The sequence below is a fragment of the Pelobates fuscus genome, chromosome 9 (genome assembly GCF_036172605.1).
Source record: "Pelobates fuscus isolate aPelFus1 chromosome 9, aPelFus1.pri, whole genome shotgun sequence".
In the NCBI taxonomy this organism is placed as follows: Eukaryota; Metazoa; Chordata; class Amphibia; order Anura; family Pelobatidae; genus Pelobates; species Pelobates fuscus.
The window spans coordinates 51990004-52007733 of NC_086325.1; the positions used below are offsets into that span (position 1 = coordinate 51990004).

Sequence of the window (17730 nt, forward strand, 5' to 3'; positions counted from 1 at the left end):
TTGTAGTGCTGCAATGAGTATGTGATAAATCAGGTATCTTGCGGTTTTTGCCATGTTTTTTGGGAATAGTTGTAACAGATATAATTCGGGCTGGAGAGGCATTACTGTTTTCGAGGACTCTGTTATTAGCGTCGAGATTTGAGTCCAGAATGGTGTTATTTTCGGGCAAGACCACCATATGTGATACACAGTGCCTGGCTGCCCTTTGCACCTCCAACATTTAACTTGGTTGGAACCAGGTGCCAGCGATATAACAACTTTCTAGACATTTCTACATGTGTGGTGCATAGTGTTAAGTTCCTATTTGCCATAAATATACGGGCCCATTGGGATTCGTCCAATTTCTTTTGGAGGTCTGTTTCCCAAGTTGAGATAAAAGAGGGCTTTGCAGTGTAAAGTCTTTGGATAATTATATTGTACAATTGGGATATTAGTTTAGTGGGAGGCTTGTTTTGTATACATAGTTGCTCAAGAGGCGATAATTGCCAGTCTTGCCTGAGTGTGGTGTTTGGGGGATAGTATTTGCGGAACCATGACTGTATCTGTAAATACATGAAGTTCATGATTTGTGGTATTTTATGTTTAATCTGCAGATGTGCAAATGGGATCAGTTTGTTGTTATCTACTATCTGGTGTAAGGAAGTAATGCCATACTTGGTCCATTCTTTGGCATTGAATTGTGGTATAAGTATTGTGAGGGCTTGGAGCTTCATAGCTGGTGACGGGTAGGGTGAAGGCCATGATTTGGTTCTATGTGTGTCCCATATAGACAAAGACAGCTTGGTGGTTGGCAACATCTCTTTGTATTTGGGTCTATTGTGTCACGGTATCCAGGCCAGTGCAGTAAAATTTTTACCTTTTGTGTGTGCTGCCTCTATTGTGAGCCATTCCGGTAGTTGCTTTTGATGGAATGCCATGATAAGGGGACTAAGGATCGAAGCTGAGTAGTACGTGTCAAGATGTTGTATCCCTACACCCCATTTTTTTGAAGGGTTTGTATAGTGTGGATGCTGCCACCCTCGTTTTTTTGTTATTCCATATGAATGCGTTAATCATAGCTTGCGTGTCGCGTAGGAAGGTCTTAGGGAGGTGTATGTGGAGGGTACGGAACAAGTACTGGAGCTTAGGTAAGAGTATAATTTTTGTAGCCGCTATGCGACCTAGCCAGGAGACATACTTGCCCTTCCACCCTGCAATTTGGCTCTTTAATTTATTTACAAGTTTGACGTAGTTGGTTGGCATCAGAGCATGTGATGTCGACGTAAAGGCTACGCCTAGGAATGTTAGATGGTCTTTGCGCCATTCATATGCATTGCTTGTTTTCAGGTCTTGTAAAGTTTGTGGCGGTATGTGCATACTCATCGCTTGTGTTTTTGTGATATTAAGTTTATAGTATGAGCATGCGCTGTATTTGGTAAGTATGTTGTGTAGGTGTGGGAGTGTCGTGTTTGGGGATTCAATGGATAGCATGATGTCATCTGCAAACATTGTGAGTTTATGTTCCGTGTTACCTATTTTTATTCTTTTAACTTCCGTATGTCCCCGTATGTGTTGCACTAGGGGCTCTAAGACTAGGATGTATAACAGGGGGGATAGCGGGCACCCCTGGCGTAATCCATTTGTGATTTTAAAATCCATTGATGTGAAACCACTAATGGCGACACAGGCTGTCGGGACGGAGTATAATGCCTTTAGTAATGACATGAAACTTGATGGGAAGTTTTGTTTTTTTAGCACCGACTCAAGGAACCCCCAGTGCACCCTATCAAATGCTTTTTCAGTGTCTAGTGAGATGAATACACTGGGTTTTCCCGAGTTTTGTACTTTTGACATTAGATTCAACAGTTTCCTTGTTCCATCCGAACCCTGCCTTCCCTTTACAAATCCTACTTGTTCTCTATGAATCACTGAGGGAATAATGGTGGAGAGTCTGTTGCATATATTTTCGATAGGAGTTTCGTGTCTGTGTTTAATAGAGATATGGGTCTTAGGTTTTGTGGTTTGTTGGGTGGTTTTCCTGGTTTGGGTAGTGTGGCTATGTTTTAACATTTCGGATGGTATGTGGCCTGTTTTTATGATTGCATTGTACAATTCTTCTAGGTGTGGTGCTAAGGTGGATTTAAAGCATTTGTAGTACAAATTTGTGAAGCCGTCTGGGCCTGGTGATTTTCCTTTTGGTAAAGAATCGATAGCTTTTTCTATTTCTGTCTGGGTGATTGGTCTTTGGATCTCCTCTTGCTGTGTTGTGCTAATCGTGGGGAGATGGGCTTGGTCCAAGAAATCTTGTATTTCTTGGCTCGTTGGTTGGTGTGTCTTGTCGTAATTTTCTAGGTTGTACAGTTTGTTATAAAAGTCTGCCATGGTGTCATTTATGTGTTGAGGGTTTGTTATTTTGGTACCCGTAGGGGTGAACATGTGGTGTATTTTGGATTGGGCTTGAGTTTGCCGTAGTGAGGATGCTAAAGCTTTCCCCGCTTTATTGCCCTGTGAATATTCAGTTTACTTAGTATGTGTGAAGTTTTCTGAAACAATAGGTCATTTATTGCTTTAGTGGTTTGGTATATTTTGGTCTGTCCTTCCTGGGTTGGGGAGGTAAGTAGGGCACGTGTTTGATCTCTGAGTAGTTCAAGTAACGAGGTATAATCATGTTGTGCTGTTTTCTTCAGATATGCCACTCGACTGATGATTAATCCCCTTATTACTGCTTTATGTGCCACCCATGTATTTTGGGGTTGTGTTTGGGGTGTACAATTTGTTGTAAAATAGAGATTTATTTCCTTTTCTAGTGATTCTTTAAAAGATTGGTTGTATAAAATAGTGTCATTCAATTTCCAGGGTGAGGTTCCCCGAAATTGGAATTTGTCTTGTAGTGTTAATGATGTGGGTGCATGGTCTGACCATGTTATGTCTCCAATTTTACATTCTGTGATTGAGGTGAGGAGATGTGCCGTTACTAGAATGAAGTCAATACGTGAGCTAGTCTTATGGACTCTCGAGTGGTGCGTGTATTCACGATTGTTTGGGTGAATTGTGCGCCATGTGTCATAGAGATTATATTCCATAAGCAGTTTTGTTAGAGCTTTACATTGTGGTTTCAGGGCAGCATGTCTCCTGGTGTCTCTCAGTACTTTCGTATCCAGGCGTGGGTCCAGGATGTGGTTTAGATCCCCACATAGAATTAGATTTTGTAATTGTGGGCTTGGAATGTTGGATAAAACTTTGTGTAAAAAATTTCTCTGATTGGTGTTTGGACTATATACAGAGGCTATCGTGTATTTTATGTCATTTATAATGCAATGGAGTAAGATGTATCTGCCTTGGGCGTCTTTTTTTACTTGGAGTAATTCATATGATAGTGATTTATGTATTAATATTGAGGCTCCCCTTGACTTAGTGGAATATGTGGAGTGATATTGAATGGGGTATTCCTTTAGCGCAAATGTGGGTATTTTAGTGTGCGTGAAATGTGTTTCTTGAACACAAAGTATGTCTATTCTCTCTTTTCTAGCTGTGTCCGTGAGAACACGCCGTTTGTGCGGTGTGTTTAAACCACACGCATTAATGGTTTGTATCTTCAGGTTGTTTTAACTGTGTTAATACCCCATATTTTCAGTTTGGCGACTCCATCTTCTGGGGTGAAAATTGGTTTCAGTGCTCCATCTTTCACCACCAATAATTTCGTCGGATACCCCCATCTGTATCGCATTCCATTATTGCGGAGCGCAGTTGTAATTGGTGTGAATTGTTTTCTTTTCCGAAGAGTTGCCTGCGAAATATCAGGGAAGATCTGTACTTTGGCATAATCTTCTGGCGGTTGAGGCCTGTTCCTGCTGGCGCGTAGTATGTGTTCTTTAACATGAAAGTAATGGGGACGTAGCAGGATGTCTCTAGGTGTTGAGTCTGGAAGATGGCGCGGGCGAGGCACTCGGTGCACCCTATCTAGCAGCAGCATGTCAGTTGGGATTTCTGGAGCGTAGGCGTGCAGCATACCTCGCACATATCCCTGTAGATCATCTGGGAGCACCGATTCCGGCACACCTCGCAGCCGTAGATTATTTCGCCGCGACCTATCCTCCATGTCTGCTAGCTTGGCTTCGTTAAGTAGCAGTTTTTCTTCCAAGCTTTCAACATGGGATGCTAAGTCGTTATGTGCCATTGCGACTTCGTCCATTTTGGATTCCATGTGCGAGGTTCTGTTGCCTATGTCTTGAACATCCTTGCGTAGGGACTCCACAGTACTTTGCCATGACCCAATTAGCTTTTGGGAGAGATTTTCTAAAGCTTGAGCTAAATAGCTTTTTGTCAAGGCTTCTCCGGTTTCGGGCTTAGTTTGTGGTGAGCTATCATCTTCAGAGCAGTCGTCGCCATCTTGAGTGGCATTTAGTAGGACTGAGTTCGTCTGATGCAGTTTTTGGTGAAAGAAATTCATTTTTTCCGCTTTTGTTGCGTTCTTTTTTCCTTTGTTGTGTGACATCTGAGGTGGGGTCTTGATGCTGTTCTGTGTGCTAGTATTGAGTTAGATTGTTAGCCCATGTGCCAGAGCTAAGGATTATGCATCCATCTTGTCCGGCAGTTAGCCACGCCCCCCCCCCCCCCTGTTTATATAATAAGGAGGTGGGAGGGACCATACAGATTGAGCAAAGAGGAAAGAACAAGCTTCCCCATGTTTTCTCTATTAAGGGTTAATAGGTGTGTAGGGGTTTAGAAAAATACCCCTCTCTGTCTCATTAGAGATTTTATCATTCAGTGTAAAGAAGCAAGATGAATTGTTAGTGTAGAGCTCAGCTAAGAGGTTTTGCCTTGAAGTGGCAGTTGAGCTATGTGTGTATGAATGCAGTGTGTGTATGAGTGCTGTGTGTGTGTGTGTGATGCAGAGCATTGGTGGGGGAGTGGGCATTTTTTTATTATTATTTAATTATTATTATTTTAATATTTTTTTTTCTTAGATTATTTTTTTATTTTATTATTATTTTTTTATTATTAATATTTTTTTTTTTTTTCGTCGCCCCTCCCTGCTTGTTAGATGGCCAGGGAGGAGGGCTCTCACTCCCTGGTGGTCCAGTGGATGGGCTGTAGGAGGGGGGCTGGCAGAGAGCTGTAACTTACCTTTCCTGCAGCTCCTGTCAGCTCCCTTCTCTCTCCTCCGGTCCTCCCAGGTCAGCTCCCTCTGCAAGTCTCGCGGCCGCGCGGAGCGTTGCCATGGTAACCCGTGGCAACGCTCTGACCCCGTGGCTCTCGCAAGACTTGCAGAGGGAGCTGACCTGGGAGCTGCACGGACCGGAGGAGAGAGAAGGGAGCTGACAGGAGCTGCAGGAAAGGTAAGTTACAGCTCTCTGCCAGCCCCCCGGTCCTTGTCTGTATTATCGCAATGCAAGTTGCCATAATACAGACAATTGACTCGAGTATAAGACAAGTGGGGGTTTTTCAGCACAAAAAATGTGCTGAAAAACTCGTCTTATACTCGAGTATATACGGTATTATACTTTCTCTATGCTGACTGCCAACTGCAAAGGATAGAACCTACAGCAATGATTGCCAGAGAGCTAAGATGGAGGCGCCCAGTTGCAGAATAAATAGATGTTGATTTCAACATTTTATTTATTTTTTCACACTTCACAAATGCATTTTTGTTAAATACAGGAATAAGTCAAGAACATAATAATAAAAGTCCTGCTCAGCAACTGTTCCCCTTTAAAATGCAGTGAATACATATAAATTAGTTTGCATATAAAACATATTTTGATTTTTGTTTACAATTATTACTCAATCGTTTCAGAAAAAAGTACTCAAAAAGCTGGAGTAATCCAGACTGGCTGAGTATAGTACTGGAAAAAATAAATAAATGAATAAATAAATAAATAACCATACAATATGGGTACTGAGTAATCTGAACTAAGTAGATAAATAGATATTAACCAAATCTAGTGAAATCCAGCCTTAATGGCTCACCTCCATATAGATCCAGTAATACCTTAGTCCCTATTCGCTCAAGAAATCACCGCTGGGTACTGACTTTATTAGACAATTAGACACGGTCAAGTCCAGTGGCTAGAGCGTGTGGAATAGGTGACTGTCAGGCGGCTGACATAGGTATCTGGAATAGGTCACTAAAAAAGTCTGAGTAATGGTGAGCGCCGAATGGCTACTGATTAACACTACTGTACACCAAACCTATGGTAGTATGGTTGTAGGTGACTGGTTAAATCAGAGGCCTGTGTCGGCGTTAGGGGTAGCATGCAGCCTCACCACTGTAGACTGACCATTAGCCTCTAGGTATTCATATAACCCTAGAAATAGCTGCTAAGTACCTGTAACGTTACTCTCGTGGTAGTTACAAAATCTACAGGGATGTGTACTGCATGCTTATCAAGATTCCCCCATAGTAACTTGAGGAAAAATCCTCTACAGACTACAATATATAAAACTGTGACCCAGCAAAAGGAGGTGAAAGAAATAGTTTAGAGTGACTCTATGTGCAGAACCATACTTAGAATGTTGGTTGCCTGCAGATATTGATAGATAGCCCTAGTGAGAAAAAATAGTGAGTGAAAATGAGCCCATAGAGCCCGACGCGCGTTTCGGTGCTTGCTTAGATGCACCTTCGTCAGGGGCTAACTGGAGACTGGTCCCTCGTCTCCTTTTATATGTAGTCTGTAACGGATCGCCTGGCACCCCGACTTGGTACCTCCGTTAATGGATGCTCCTAGTGCTTCCTGAGGACTCCAAGCACTCTGGCAGACACCATAATCACCGAATACGAGAAACCTTTAAATTCTCCCAAGCGTATGAATGCTGTAGACCATTGAATAGGAACCATACGAATAGGCTTGTACTCCTAGAAGTCAACTGGAACAGCATACAATAAATCCTTCCCCCAATAATGAGACGACACATCACTTTGAGGGTAAAACAGGAACTCTGGACTGGCTCATCCAGCCTGGCTTTTATTTCCAACTCACACATACAGGCCACACCCAGGGGGAGGCATAAAAGAACCAACGACATAGATGTTACCTCCCACACATCCCCTCCCCTTAGTGTGACACATAATCCCATTATGCATACAGTGTAAAATATACTTTTACACAACTTTCATAACTTTAAAACCATACATCACATTCACATAAAAATACATATCCACAATCAATCCATTCAGGGGAACAACATATTAAAAAATGGCATGAATCCGACCAGGGGTTCAAAAGTTACTAAAAGTATCTTTTGTTCCTTTCTGGCTGGCAGAAAAACATCCCCACAATGCACCCTGGTTTCCTCCCTTCTGCCCTGGAGTTAATTGGAGAAGTAATCCAATTACCCAGGACTAAAGGCAGACTCCATTAACCACATGGTTGCAAAACGACATAAAACACTTTAAAATACATAAAGTCACATTTACACATAACACACAGACATTTCACCTATCCCCAGATAGCTGGGATCTGCACGCACAAAACCACCGAATAGCGCGCAGATCCTACTCCCACAGTACAATTGCCATGGAGCTAAAGTCTTTCCCATAGTCTTTCATTATATGAATAGGCTCCATGGTATGGCTATCTGGGGTATCACATTCCCATAAAGTCTGGTCCATAGTCCAAAGGCAAGAGGCGGGCAATCAGCCCCCTCCAAGGACACGTGGCGAGGTCGGTTTCGCCACACTTCTCCCCTTTACCCCCCAGACTAACAGGGTACTTGACCTCCTGCCGGTCAGTGCCCTTGTTAGTCCAGCAGCCCACCCACAAGACAGAAACAGCAGAGCAGCCCACCCACAATAAACAGTTACTACACCTGGGTGAGGGAGAATCTTGTCCAGGTTCAGGTGCCTCACCACGGCTGTGTGGGGGACTGGTAGGCTGCCTTGGTAGGTTGCTGAGGGGGCAGAGACCAGCAGTTCTCTGTCCTGTTGCCAGCACTACCACGGGAGTAGTCTGGTTGGAGCCTGGTTGCTGGAGACCGACTGTCTCCCCTTTAAATACACCGCTCTGCTGCTGGAGACCGACTGTCTCCCCTTGAGTTACACCGCTCTGCTGCTGGAGACCGACTGTCTCCCCTTGAGTTACACCGCTCTGCTGCTGGAGACCGACTGTCTCCCCTTGAGTTACACAGCTCTGCTGCTGGAGACAGACTGTCTCCCCTTTAAATACACCGCTCTGCTGCTGGAGACCGACTGTCTCCCCTTGAGTTACACCGCTCTGCTGCTGGAGACCGACTGTCTCCCCTTGAGTTACACAACTCTGCTGCTGGAGACCGACTGTCTCCCCTTTAGTTACACAGCTCTGCTGCTGGAGACAGACTGTCTCCCCTTTGGCTAAACAGCCCTGTTGTGGGGGGGCAGGACCGACCGTCCCTACCCCCTGTGCTGGAAGTGCAGAGACCATGGTCCCATCTGCACAGGTGTGGGGCTTACAGTCTCCCCCTGGTACATTAAGCTGCCGCTGGGGAGAGGTGGTAACCAGCTCCTCTCCCATTAGAACACTCTGCCGCTGGGGAATGGAGACTGGGCTCTCTATTCCCTGTACATTAATGATCCGCCGCTGGGGAGAGGTGGTAACAATCTCCTCTCCCATACATACTTCCCGTCTCTGCGGAGGGAGACCGACTGTCTCTCCTCCCAGCACAGAGTCCTGCTGTGGGGAAAAGGGGGCTGGGCTCTCCATTCCCTGCTGGATACTCTGCCGCTGGGGAATGGAGACTGGGCTCCCAATTCCCAACAAATCACACTGCCGCTGGGGAGGGAGGACGGCCCCTTCAGCTCCCTGTAACTTGGGCGCAGAGACCATGGTCCCATCTGCGCTGGTGTGGGGCTTACTGTCTCCCCTTGGTGTGCTAAGCTGCCGCTGGGGAGAGGGGGTAACAAACTCCTCTCCCTTACACACTTTCAGCCGCTGGGGAGCAGGGCTGACCCTCTGTACTCCCTGTAGGCAGGACGCAGAGACCACGGTCCCATCTGCGCTGGTGAGGGGCTTACTGTCTCCCCTTGGTGAGCTGCACTGCCGCTGGGGAGAGGGAATAACAAACTCCTCTCCCTTACACACCTTCAGCCGCTGGGGAGAGGGGATAACAGGCTCCTCTCCCTGCACCGTAGACTGCCGCTGGGGAGCAAGAACGGCACCTTCAGCTCCCTGTAACGCACACTGCCGCTGGGGATCTGGGCCGACTGCCCAGCATCCCTGTAGGGCCGGTAGAGAGACCGCAGTCCCATCTCCACCTGCCATCTGTGGGTCTTCCCAGGACCAATCCGTGAGGCCCCTCAACATTTGTGAGTAAGGGCCACCTGCTTCCCCACCTGGCAACTCTGGCTGCTGCTGGGGATCTGGGCCGGCTGCCCAGCATCCCGGTGGAGAGACCTTGGTCCCATCTCTACCTGCCTGTTGTGGTTCCTCACAGGACCAGTCTATGAGGACCCCCACTTCGGGTTCCTCCCGTCGCCTCAGGGAAAGACGGCTAACCTCCTCGGATGCAGCCTCTACTCGGCTGCTGTAACGCTCCTGCTGCTGAGCATACTTCCTCTCTTTTGCCAACCGGAATTCTCGGTCCAGCCTTGTGTTTCGCTCAGCCATGACCTGGTTCAAGATCACCCGGCGTGTCTCCATGGGTATATCATCCCCATACTCGGCCACTCGCTGCCTCACCTCGGCCAGCCAATCATCTCCAGAGCCAGAACCTTCCATACTTGTCTGCTCCCAGGGGCGCTGCACGACTGCTAGCGTTGCCCTCAATTTGTAATCCAAACGAACTGTGTCTCCGAGCTGCTTTACCTCGCACTAGGACGCCATCCCACCGCTAGCACCAATGTAACGGATCGCCTGGCACCCCGACTTGGTACCTCCGTTAATGGATGCTCCTAGTGCTTCCTGAGGACTCCAAGCACTCTGGCAGACACCATAATCACCGAATCCGAGAAACCTTTAAATTCTCCCAAGCGTATGAATGCTGTAGACCATTGAATAGGAACCATACGAATAGGCTTGTACTCCTAGCAGTCAACTGGAACAGCATACAATAAATCCTTCCCCCAATAATGAGACGACACATCACTTTGAGGGTAAAACAGGAACTCTGGACTGGCTCATCCAGCCTGGCTTTTATTTCCAACTCACACATACAGGCCACACCCAGGGGGAGGCATAAAAGAACCAACGACATAGATGTTACCTCCCACACATCCCCTCCCCTTAGTGTGACACATAATCCCATTATGCATACAGTGTAAAATATACTTTTACACAACTTTCATAACTTTAAAACCATACATCACATTCACATAAAAATACATATCCACAATCAATCCATTCAGGGGAACAACATATTAAAAAATGGCATGAATCCGACCAGGGGTTCAAAAGTTACTAAAAGTATCTTTTGTTCCTTTTTGGCTGGCAGAAAAACATCCCCACAATGCACCCTGGTTTCCTCCCTTCTGCCCTGGAGTTAATTGGAGAAGTAATCCAATTACCCAGGACTAAAGGCAGACTCCATTAACCACATGGTTGCAAAACGACATAAAACACTTTAAAATACATAAAGTCACATTTACACATAACACACAGACATTTCACCTATCCCCAGATAGCTGGGATCTGCACGCACAAAACCACCGAATAGCGCGCAGATCCTACTCCCACAGTACAATTGCCATGGAGCTAAAGTCTTTCCCATAGTCTTTCATTATATGAATAGGCTCCATGGTATGGCTATCTGGGGTATCACATTCCCATAAAGTCTGGTCCATAGTCCAAAGGCAAGAGGCGGGCAATCAGCCCCCTCCAAGGACACGTGGCGAGGTCGGTTTCGCCACATAGTCAGATAACTGTGTCTCTGGGAATTGTCCAATCGTTAAGCCGGTATTCTGAGTATTCCGGCGCCAAACTCCCCCACGTGGTGGTATGCTAATGAGCAGGTTCAGCCATCCAATCATGTGTGTTATACTCCGTATGGTTATCACAACGTATTAACCACCTCAGTGCCGAGAAATTCCACAGGCATCTAGGTGTATACGAGGAGCAGTATCAATTTAGCCGTTGAACTGTGCTACAGTGTATTGCGAAGTTGCAGATCACATCACATGGACCCAAAACGGCTTGATTATCACTGTATGTGCCGATCAGGGCTAACGTTGCAAATTATGTTATTTGGCAGTTATGGGACGATACTGCTACATGTTTGCATTTGAATAGAGCTGATTCTTTATGTTTCCTTGTTGTATAATAGAAAGAAACCAGGCTAACAGTCTATATACATCGAAGAGTTAGACATCTCTCCTATTGGACGAGCCCTGTTCAAAGTCTCTCTATCTCAAAATGTAACATGCAATGTTAATGTATTACTCAATCGTTTAACTACATCACTTACATATTGTACTACAGGTACCGTTCCAAGCAGACCCCTTTATTGCATTGAATTGCGCCAAGCTCCACGGCATGAGTTTTGAACTGTGGGATAAACCAAATTTACATCACAATCATCTACCTGAGCAACTTGATTATTGGTACCTTTAGGGAACTCATTTCAAATTATTCACTAAATAATTATTTAGTGAATAAATCCCTAATAATACCTCTTTGGTCATTTGCGATTTTGGGATGTGTACAAAAGGTTTAAAATAATGTCTAAAAGACAGAGGCATTAATCCAGTTAAAAGAAAAAAAAAAAACATGTAAGGCCTTGCACATGCTGGGTCCTTGTACCTTGTCCCCACAGTTAGAATTTTGCCACCACCAGGCTCTGTCACCTGGCACAAGCCTGTGTAAAAACTGAGTGACATGTCTATGTGTTAGGGGCTCTTTAGTGACTCCATCTCACTAGTGAGTGGCAATAATCACACAGTCTGGCTGGACTGTGATGGACCAGATGCCTGCTAGAATTTAATTATCATCTGTCTGTAAGTATGTGTGTAAGTGAGTGTGTATATATGGGCAGATATGATTGGGGTGGAGAGATAAGGGCATTGTGGAGCTGAGATTGATGTGATTGGGTTGGAGAGATAAGGGCATTGTGGAGCTGAGGTTAATTTGATTGGGGTGGGAAGGTGAGGGTACTATGGGGCTAAGGTTGATGTTTTAGAAGTGAAGGCAGATAAGGGCACTATGGGGCTAACAGTGATACAATGTTTAATTTGGTGATTGGAGGAACAGAAGGAGATGGGATTATTGTGGTTGAGTTTGTGGATGATGGGAATGAAGTGGATATGTGGCTGGAAATAGGGGATTGTAATGATGGGGTAATGTGATTAAGGTTAGGGGTTATCCGGCATATAATGGGGTTGGTTATGGGGCAGGAGGGGTAGTGAAGGGTTTATGGGACTGAGAGTGAAAGGATTATAAGCATGGCAGTGATGAATGAATTATAGAGATCAGGGTAATGTGACTGGTGATTAGGATAATAGAATTAGAACAACCGCATATTATGACTGGGAGGATGTCATTTGAACAGCTGGGTAAATGGCTAAAAATGGGGAATTATAAAATTGGGGGCTTTAGAGAACAATGGGAGTGATTTATCTAATGCCTCAAAAAGTCACCTTTCAAAATAGAAGTTAGAAACTGGAACCTGGATCCCACACATTAAAAAACACTAATTAAATGCTGATTTACAATGATTCTTCTCCCTATTATCCCTATTCATTGAACCACTATGATTAATACACAGAGCAGAACTCCACTGAATCACTGCTGTCCTGCAAAATGCACATTTAACAAAAGCAACCTGGCCAACAGGCTCTGCTCCAGTTATATTCAGAGGCAGCAATTACCTGAACACCCAGCCCATTATTATGGAAATATCTCTGTCTGACTATGTTGCAGTTTTGCTCTCGGTATATTGTGCCTGGAGTCCCTCCCCATCACCTGCTTACAGAGATAAGGGAGTGCCTTGTCTGTTCCCACAATGAGTTAAGTTAAAGACCCTCCTATTTTGGGAGGGTGGAGGTTTCAGGTAAAGCAGGTATCCTGGAGGAGTGATTTCAGATTCCTCGAACCAAGCAAAGCAAACTGCAGCTCTCTTATGTTCTAGAACCAAGTTATTTACAGTATACATTGTGGACTCAGTGGCTTTTGGACACACTGGTTTCTTTTAAACCCAGAAGATGACTTTCAGGTCACAATTAACAAGCTCCTGGCCGCTGCCCAGATTGCTGGGTTCCCTGTTGCTGCTGATTTTGGTGGGTGTCCAGGAATCAAAGGCAGAAGTCATTTACACAGCTAATTTAAACTATACCTATGTGTTGGAGAACAGGAGCTTCACAGAAAATGGAGAGTTTGGGGTGTTTGGAAATGATTCTCCTGTGAGCAGGGCATCTGGACTGATGGTCTTGCCCAGGAGGTCTCATGGAAGTCATGGAAGCACGTCCTACACTGCCTGCTCACCCAATGCTAACTTTACTGTACCTTCCTCTTGGACTGGCCCTTGGATAGCCCTGATCCAGAGAGGTGGTGGTTGTACCTTTGCTGAAAAAATCAAGGCTGCAGCAGATAATGGAGCCGTTGCTGTGATTATCTACAACAATGATGGGTCTACCAGCAATGAGGTCATTGAAATGTCCCACCCTGGTGAGTATGTCTTGGTCTGCTGAGCATTCTATGGTCTGATACTTGTGATGAGAGTGATTTAAATATGTGGAACCCCTGCTTCTGGCTTTCAGAGCATTTAAGAACACCAACTGGGTTTCTTGAAGTTCTTTTAAATAAAGATTGAGCACTACTATTTGGGGAGAAGGGATAATGCTATTGTACATACCTGTATGCCATACTTCAAATATACAGTGAGGTATTCCACCTCATTGTAGTACAGCTGAAGTATTGTCCTCAGCAGGAACAATGTCCAAGACCTTTTTTACAGATCATTTTATGATGAATATTTTATCACTGTTTCTATTGATGTCAACAAGAAACTGATGGATGTTTTGGTTACTACAAAGTGAATGATTACAATCTATGTACACTGTAATGGGAACAGGATATTCTTTCCAATGAAGAGGTGAACACTGACCCCATTATGTACTAAAGTGTGAATTTTAAATTCTAGCACAAAAAGCTTAGAATTTTATTCATTTTGCCTTTTTTATTTATTTTTGTTCCCCACTGAAATGTAAAGTTCACTTTGAATTTAGAATGATTAACACTTTTGTCAATAACCCAGAAAGAGACGGATTCACCCAAAAAAACAACCGTGAATTGAAATAGATTTTTAAAGTGCAAATCTAGAGTAAAGTGACTTGTTTGGAGGGGAGGGGGAGAATAATTATCCAACCGTAGTCAAAACCTTGCTTGGTTAAGCCTAATTTTTGCAATTTGGTGTTTAAATGCAAATAAATGTTTAGGTAATCGACTTAATATTGGTTAGTTTCTCTATCCACAGTTCCTTATCTATTAAATCCTTCTACATTTGCCCTTTAGAAATGCAGTGATTTGTTTTTCAGTAATGAGTGTGTCTTGAGTAGGGCCCTCAGAATATATACCTATTTTATTGTATTTTTTTTTTTTTTTATTTATATTGTCTATAGACTAAGCCAATCAGGTCTTTAGAGGAGCATTAGGTATTTGTTACTAAAGGACCACTGCAGGCACCATAACAACATCATTGCACGTAAAATGTTATGGTGCCAGGAGGTTCCAGATTTGCCTTAAACTGTTAATTGTTTAACCCGTTAATCCCAAACTTTGGAATATCAACTTCCATTTTGGTCTGAGGATTAAATTATGAAGCTTTGGACTGAGCAGTTCTGATATTCTGAGAGTATCAGCTGGGGCTCTCCACCTATCACTCTCTCCCCATTCAGAAAACTGTGTGAAGAAGCGCCTTCATTGCATCTGGCTTCCATAGAGCTGCGGAAGCTGGCTACTGACTCAGCCACTCCTTCATTGGCTGAGAGTGTCAGCTGAGCGCTGTCAGCCATTTAACGGAACTCTGTGATTGGAATTTGCACAGAACTAAAATTAGCCCGTCTTGAACTCTTATCCCAGGCTGTATTGCAGCTCTGTATGCAGCGTTTTCGTATTGAAACTTGGCCCATACAGACTCCAGGCACTTTGACAACTTTTATAAACTGAACTGATGGTGTTTAAGGAACCACCTAAAGCAGGGGTCCTCAAACTCTGGCCCCACAGATGTTGCTGAACTACAACTCCCATGATTCTCTGGCTATCTATGTAATTCAAAGAATCATGGGAGTTGTAGTTCAGCAACATCTGGGGGGCCGGAGTTTGAGGACCCCTGACCTAAAAAGACACTAGAGGTACTAAAACAACTCTAGCATTTAATTAACTTGGAAACTGCAATGTTTACATTGCAGAACTAAGACAGCCTCTAGTGGCTCTCTACCAGACGCACTCTAGAGGCTCTTCCGGGAGGTTACCGGACTTTGTTGCCTAATTAATGCTGGACGTTCTCACACTGTGGATTTGGAAATCCAGCGTCTGTAAATTCCCTATAGGAAAGCATTAAGTCCTATGGGGAGGGCCTAATGCACTCAATGAGCTCGCCGCGCATTGCAAATTACAACCCCTTTCCCCTTCTTGTTTGATGACATCTGAGGATGAGCTGCTCTACATACATCGGAACTAGGATTGGGTAAGTGAAGGATTTTTTTATTTTTTTTAACCTTTTACATGCCAAGGGGGAACTAGAGGGTACTATAGTGTTGGGAATACAACTTTGTATTCCTAACGCTATATAATCCCTTTACTCACACACAGGAGGCTCCTGTAGGTCTAGCAGGCTATTGGCAGAGGAGATAAAAAAAAATCTAAATTAAACAGACTGTGCAATAAAATAAGTTTAAACATTAGATGTCTCTTTACAGGAAGTGTTTAGAAAGACTGAGCAAGTCACATGCAGGGAGGTATGACAAGTGCTGCATAAACACAGTGATTAAACTCATAAATGGCAGAGAATTGATTAGGGAGACTTCATTAAGCCAAAGTTGTTTTGGTGACTATAGTGTACCTTTAACATGTGTCATGGGAGGGCTATTCACAAAATACTGAACTACAGTGAGTCAAAACACAAATTGGAAAATTTTAGGATATATATTCACATTCCTGACAAGTAGAAATTCACCCTTGGTAAGCATACTATGACTTGTAATGGTTACAATAACTCTTAAAGGAGCACTATTGGGTCAGGAACACAAACATGTAATCCTGACCCTATAGGGTTAAAACCACCATCTAGCCCCCCTGTCCCCTTCATGCCTCCCTAAATATTGTAAAATCTTACTTGTATTCAAGTCTGGAGCTGCTTGCGTTGTACCTGTTTCCTTTACACCTGCCTGCTGACTTCAGCAGGAGTGGTAGCCTGATCCAATCACATTGCTTCCCCATAGGATTGGCTGAGACTGACAAAGAGGCAGATTAGGGGCAGAGCCAGCATGATTCAAACACAGCCCTGGCCAATCCGGATCTCCTCATAGAGCTGAATTGATTTTAATGAATCTCTGTGAGGAAAGTTCAGTGTCTGAATGCAGAGGGAGGAGATACTGAATGTTTGGATGCATTTTAGGCCGCCATGACCCAAGAAGCACCTCTAGTAGCCATCTAAGGAGTGGCCAGTGAAGTTATCACTAGGCTGTAATGTAAACACTGCATTTTCTCTGAAAAGACAGTGTTTACAGCAAAAGGCCTGAAAGTAATGATTCTACTCACCAGAACAAATTCAACAAGCTGTAGTTGTTCTGGTGACTATAGAGTCCCTTTAAAGTCAGGTTAGTAGCCAAGAACGTCTACTTTTAAGCAGTGTAAATGGCTAATAGCATGGTAGGTAAATCGTACTTCTCCAAAATGCAAAATAATATTGCTTAAAGAAATAATCCAAACACATTAACTACTATAGCCCACTGTAGTGGTTGTGATGCTGGGGTGCCCTGTTTTTTTTTTTTTTATCCTTCCGCAACCTGTAAAATCCTCTGGGCACATTAAAAAATGTTTTTTAAAAAAATTCACCACTTCTTCTTTCTACCAAACCTCCAGGCTATGTAAATAAATAAAATGAAATGGCATAACTCATAGCTATTAATGGTTTGCATATGAATCTCAGGAGGCTCAGTTCCTTCTTAATGTTCTTCATTAAAGCATTTATTTTGCTGACTGAGCACTTTGTGTGATTATGTTACCGTGATACATGTCATTTAGAACAGGACTTTTTGGACTATTTTCTTTAATAAAGGAAGGTGACAGAGACTGACATTGTCCTTCTTATACTTGACTTTCACCTCTCTAGAAAAATCGAGCTAGAAGGGACTAGAACTATATGTATATAGCAATGGAACAAAGACATTGTTCATCCGTACTGTTTTAAGGTTTTTGCATTGTCATGGGTGTTAAGCAATACTCATATATTTGTCCAGTGTTTCCTCCCCTGAACAGTCTCTAAATGTATCCTGAGATTGGCCTATAGCTTCTATGAAGATCAGTGTGTGTGTGTGTGTGTGTGTGTGTGTGTGTGTGTGTGTGTGTGCGCGCGCCTTTAGTCTAAATCTGGGCGTCCTAGCTGTTGTTACCTTTTTGAAAGGTTTGTCGTGGGTTCCTGTAAATGCAATGCTGAGTACATATTTATGTAACAACTTTAAAAATGAACTAGATTAGATCATTCTAATTTATGTAATGTTATTAAACTTTTTTGCACCTTTGTAAGTCAGCCTGTGTTGGCAGACCAGGCCACCATCAGGGGGTGACAGCCAGTACTCCTTTAAGGGCCTGGTCGAGAAATGTGTCCCGGATGAAGCAGTCCGCATTG

The 17730-nt window shown here is 43.9% G+C and overlaps 1 protein-coding gene across 1 annotated transcript in view; it reads left to right on the forward strand.

Annotated features, from left to right (window-relative positions):
• The first annotated feature begins 12958 nt into the window (after positions 1 to 12958).
• Positions 12959 to 17730, forward strand: part of RNF128 (ring finger protein 128) — a 63681-nt gene continuing 58909 nt past the window's right edge. Inside the window, exon 1 of the mRNA XM_063431962.1 lies at positions 12959 to 13547. Coding sequence (XP_063288032.1) covers positions 13085 to 13547 — 463 coding nt within the window. The 5' untranslated portion in view covers positions 12959 to 13084. The remainder of the gene's footprint in view (positions 13548 to 17730) is intronic.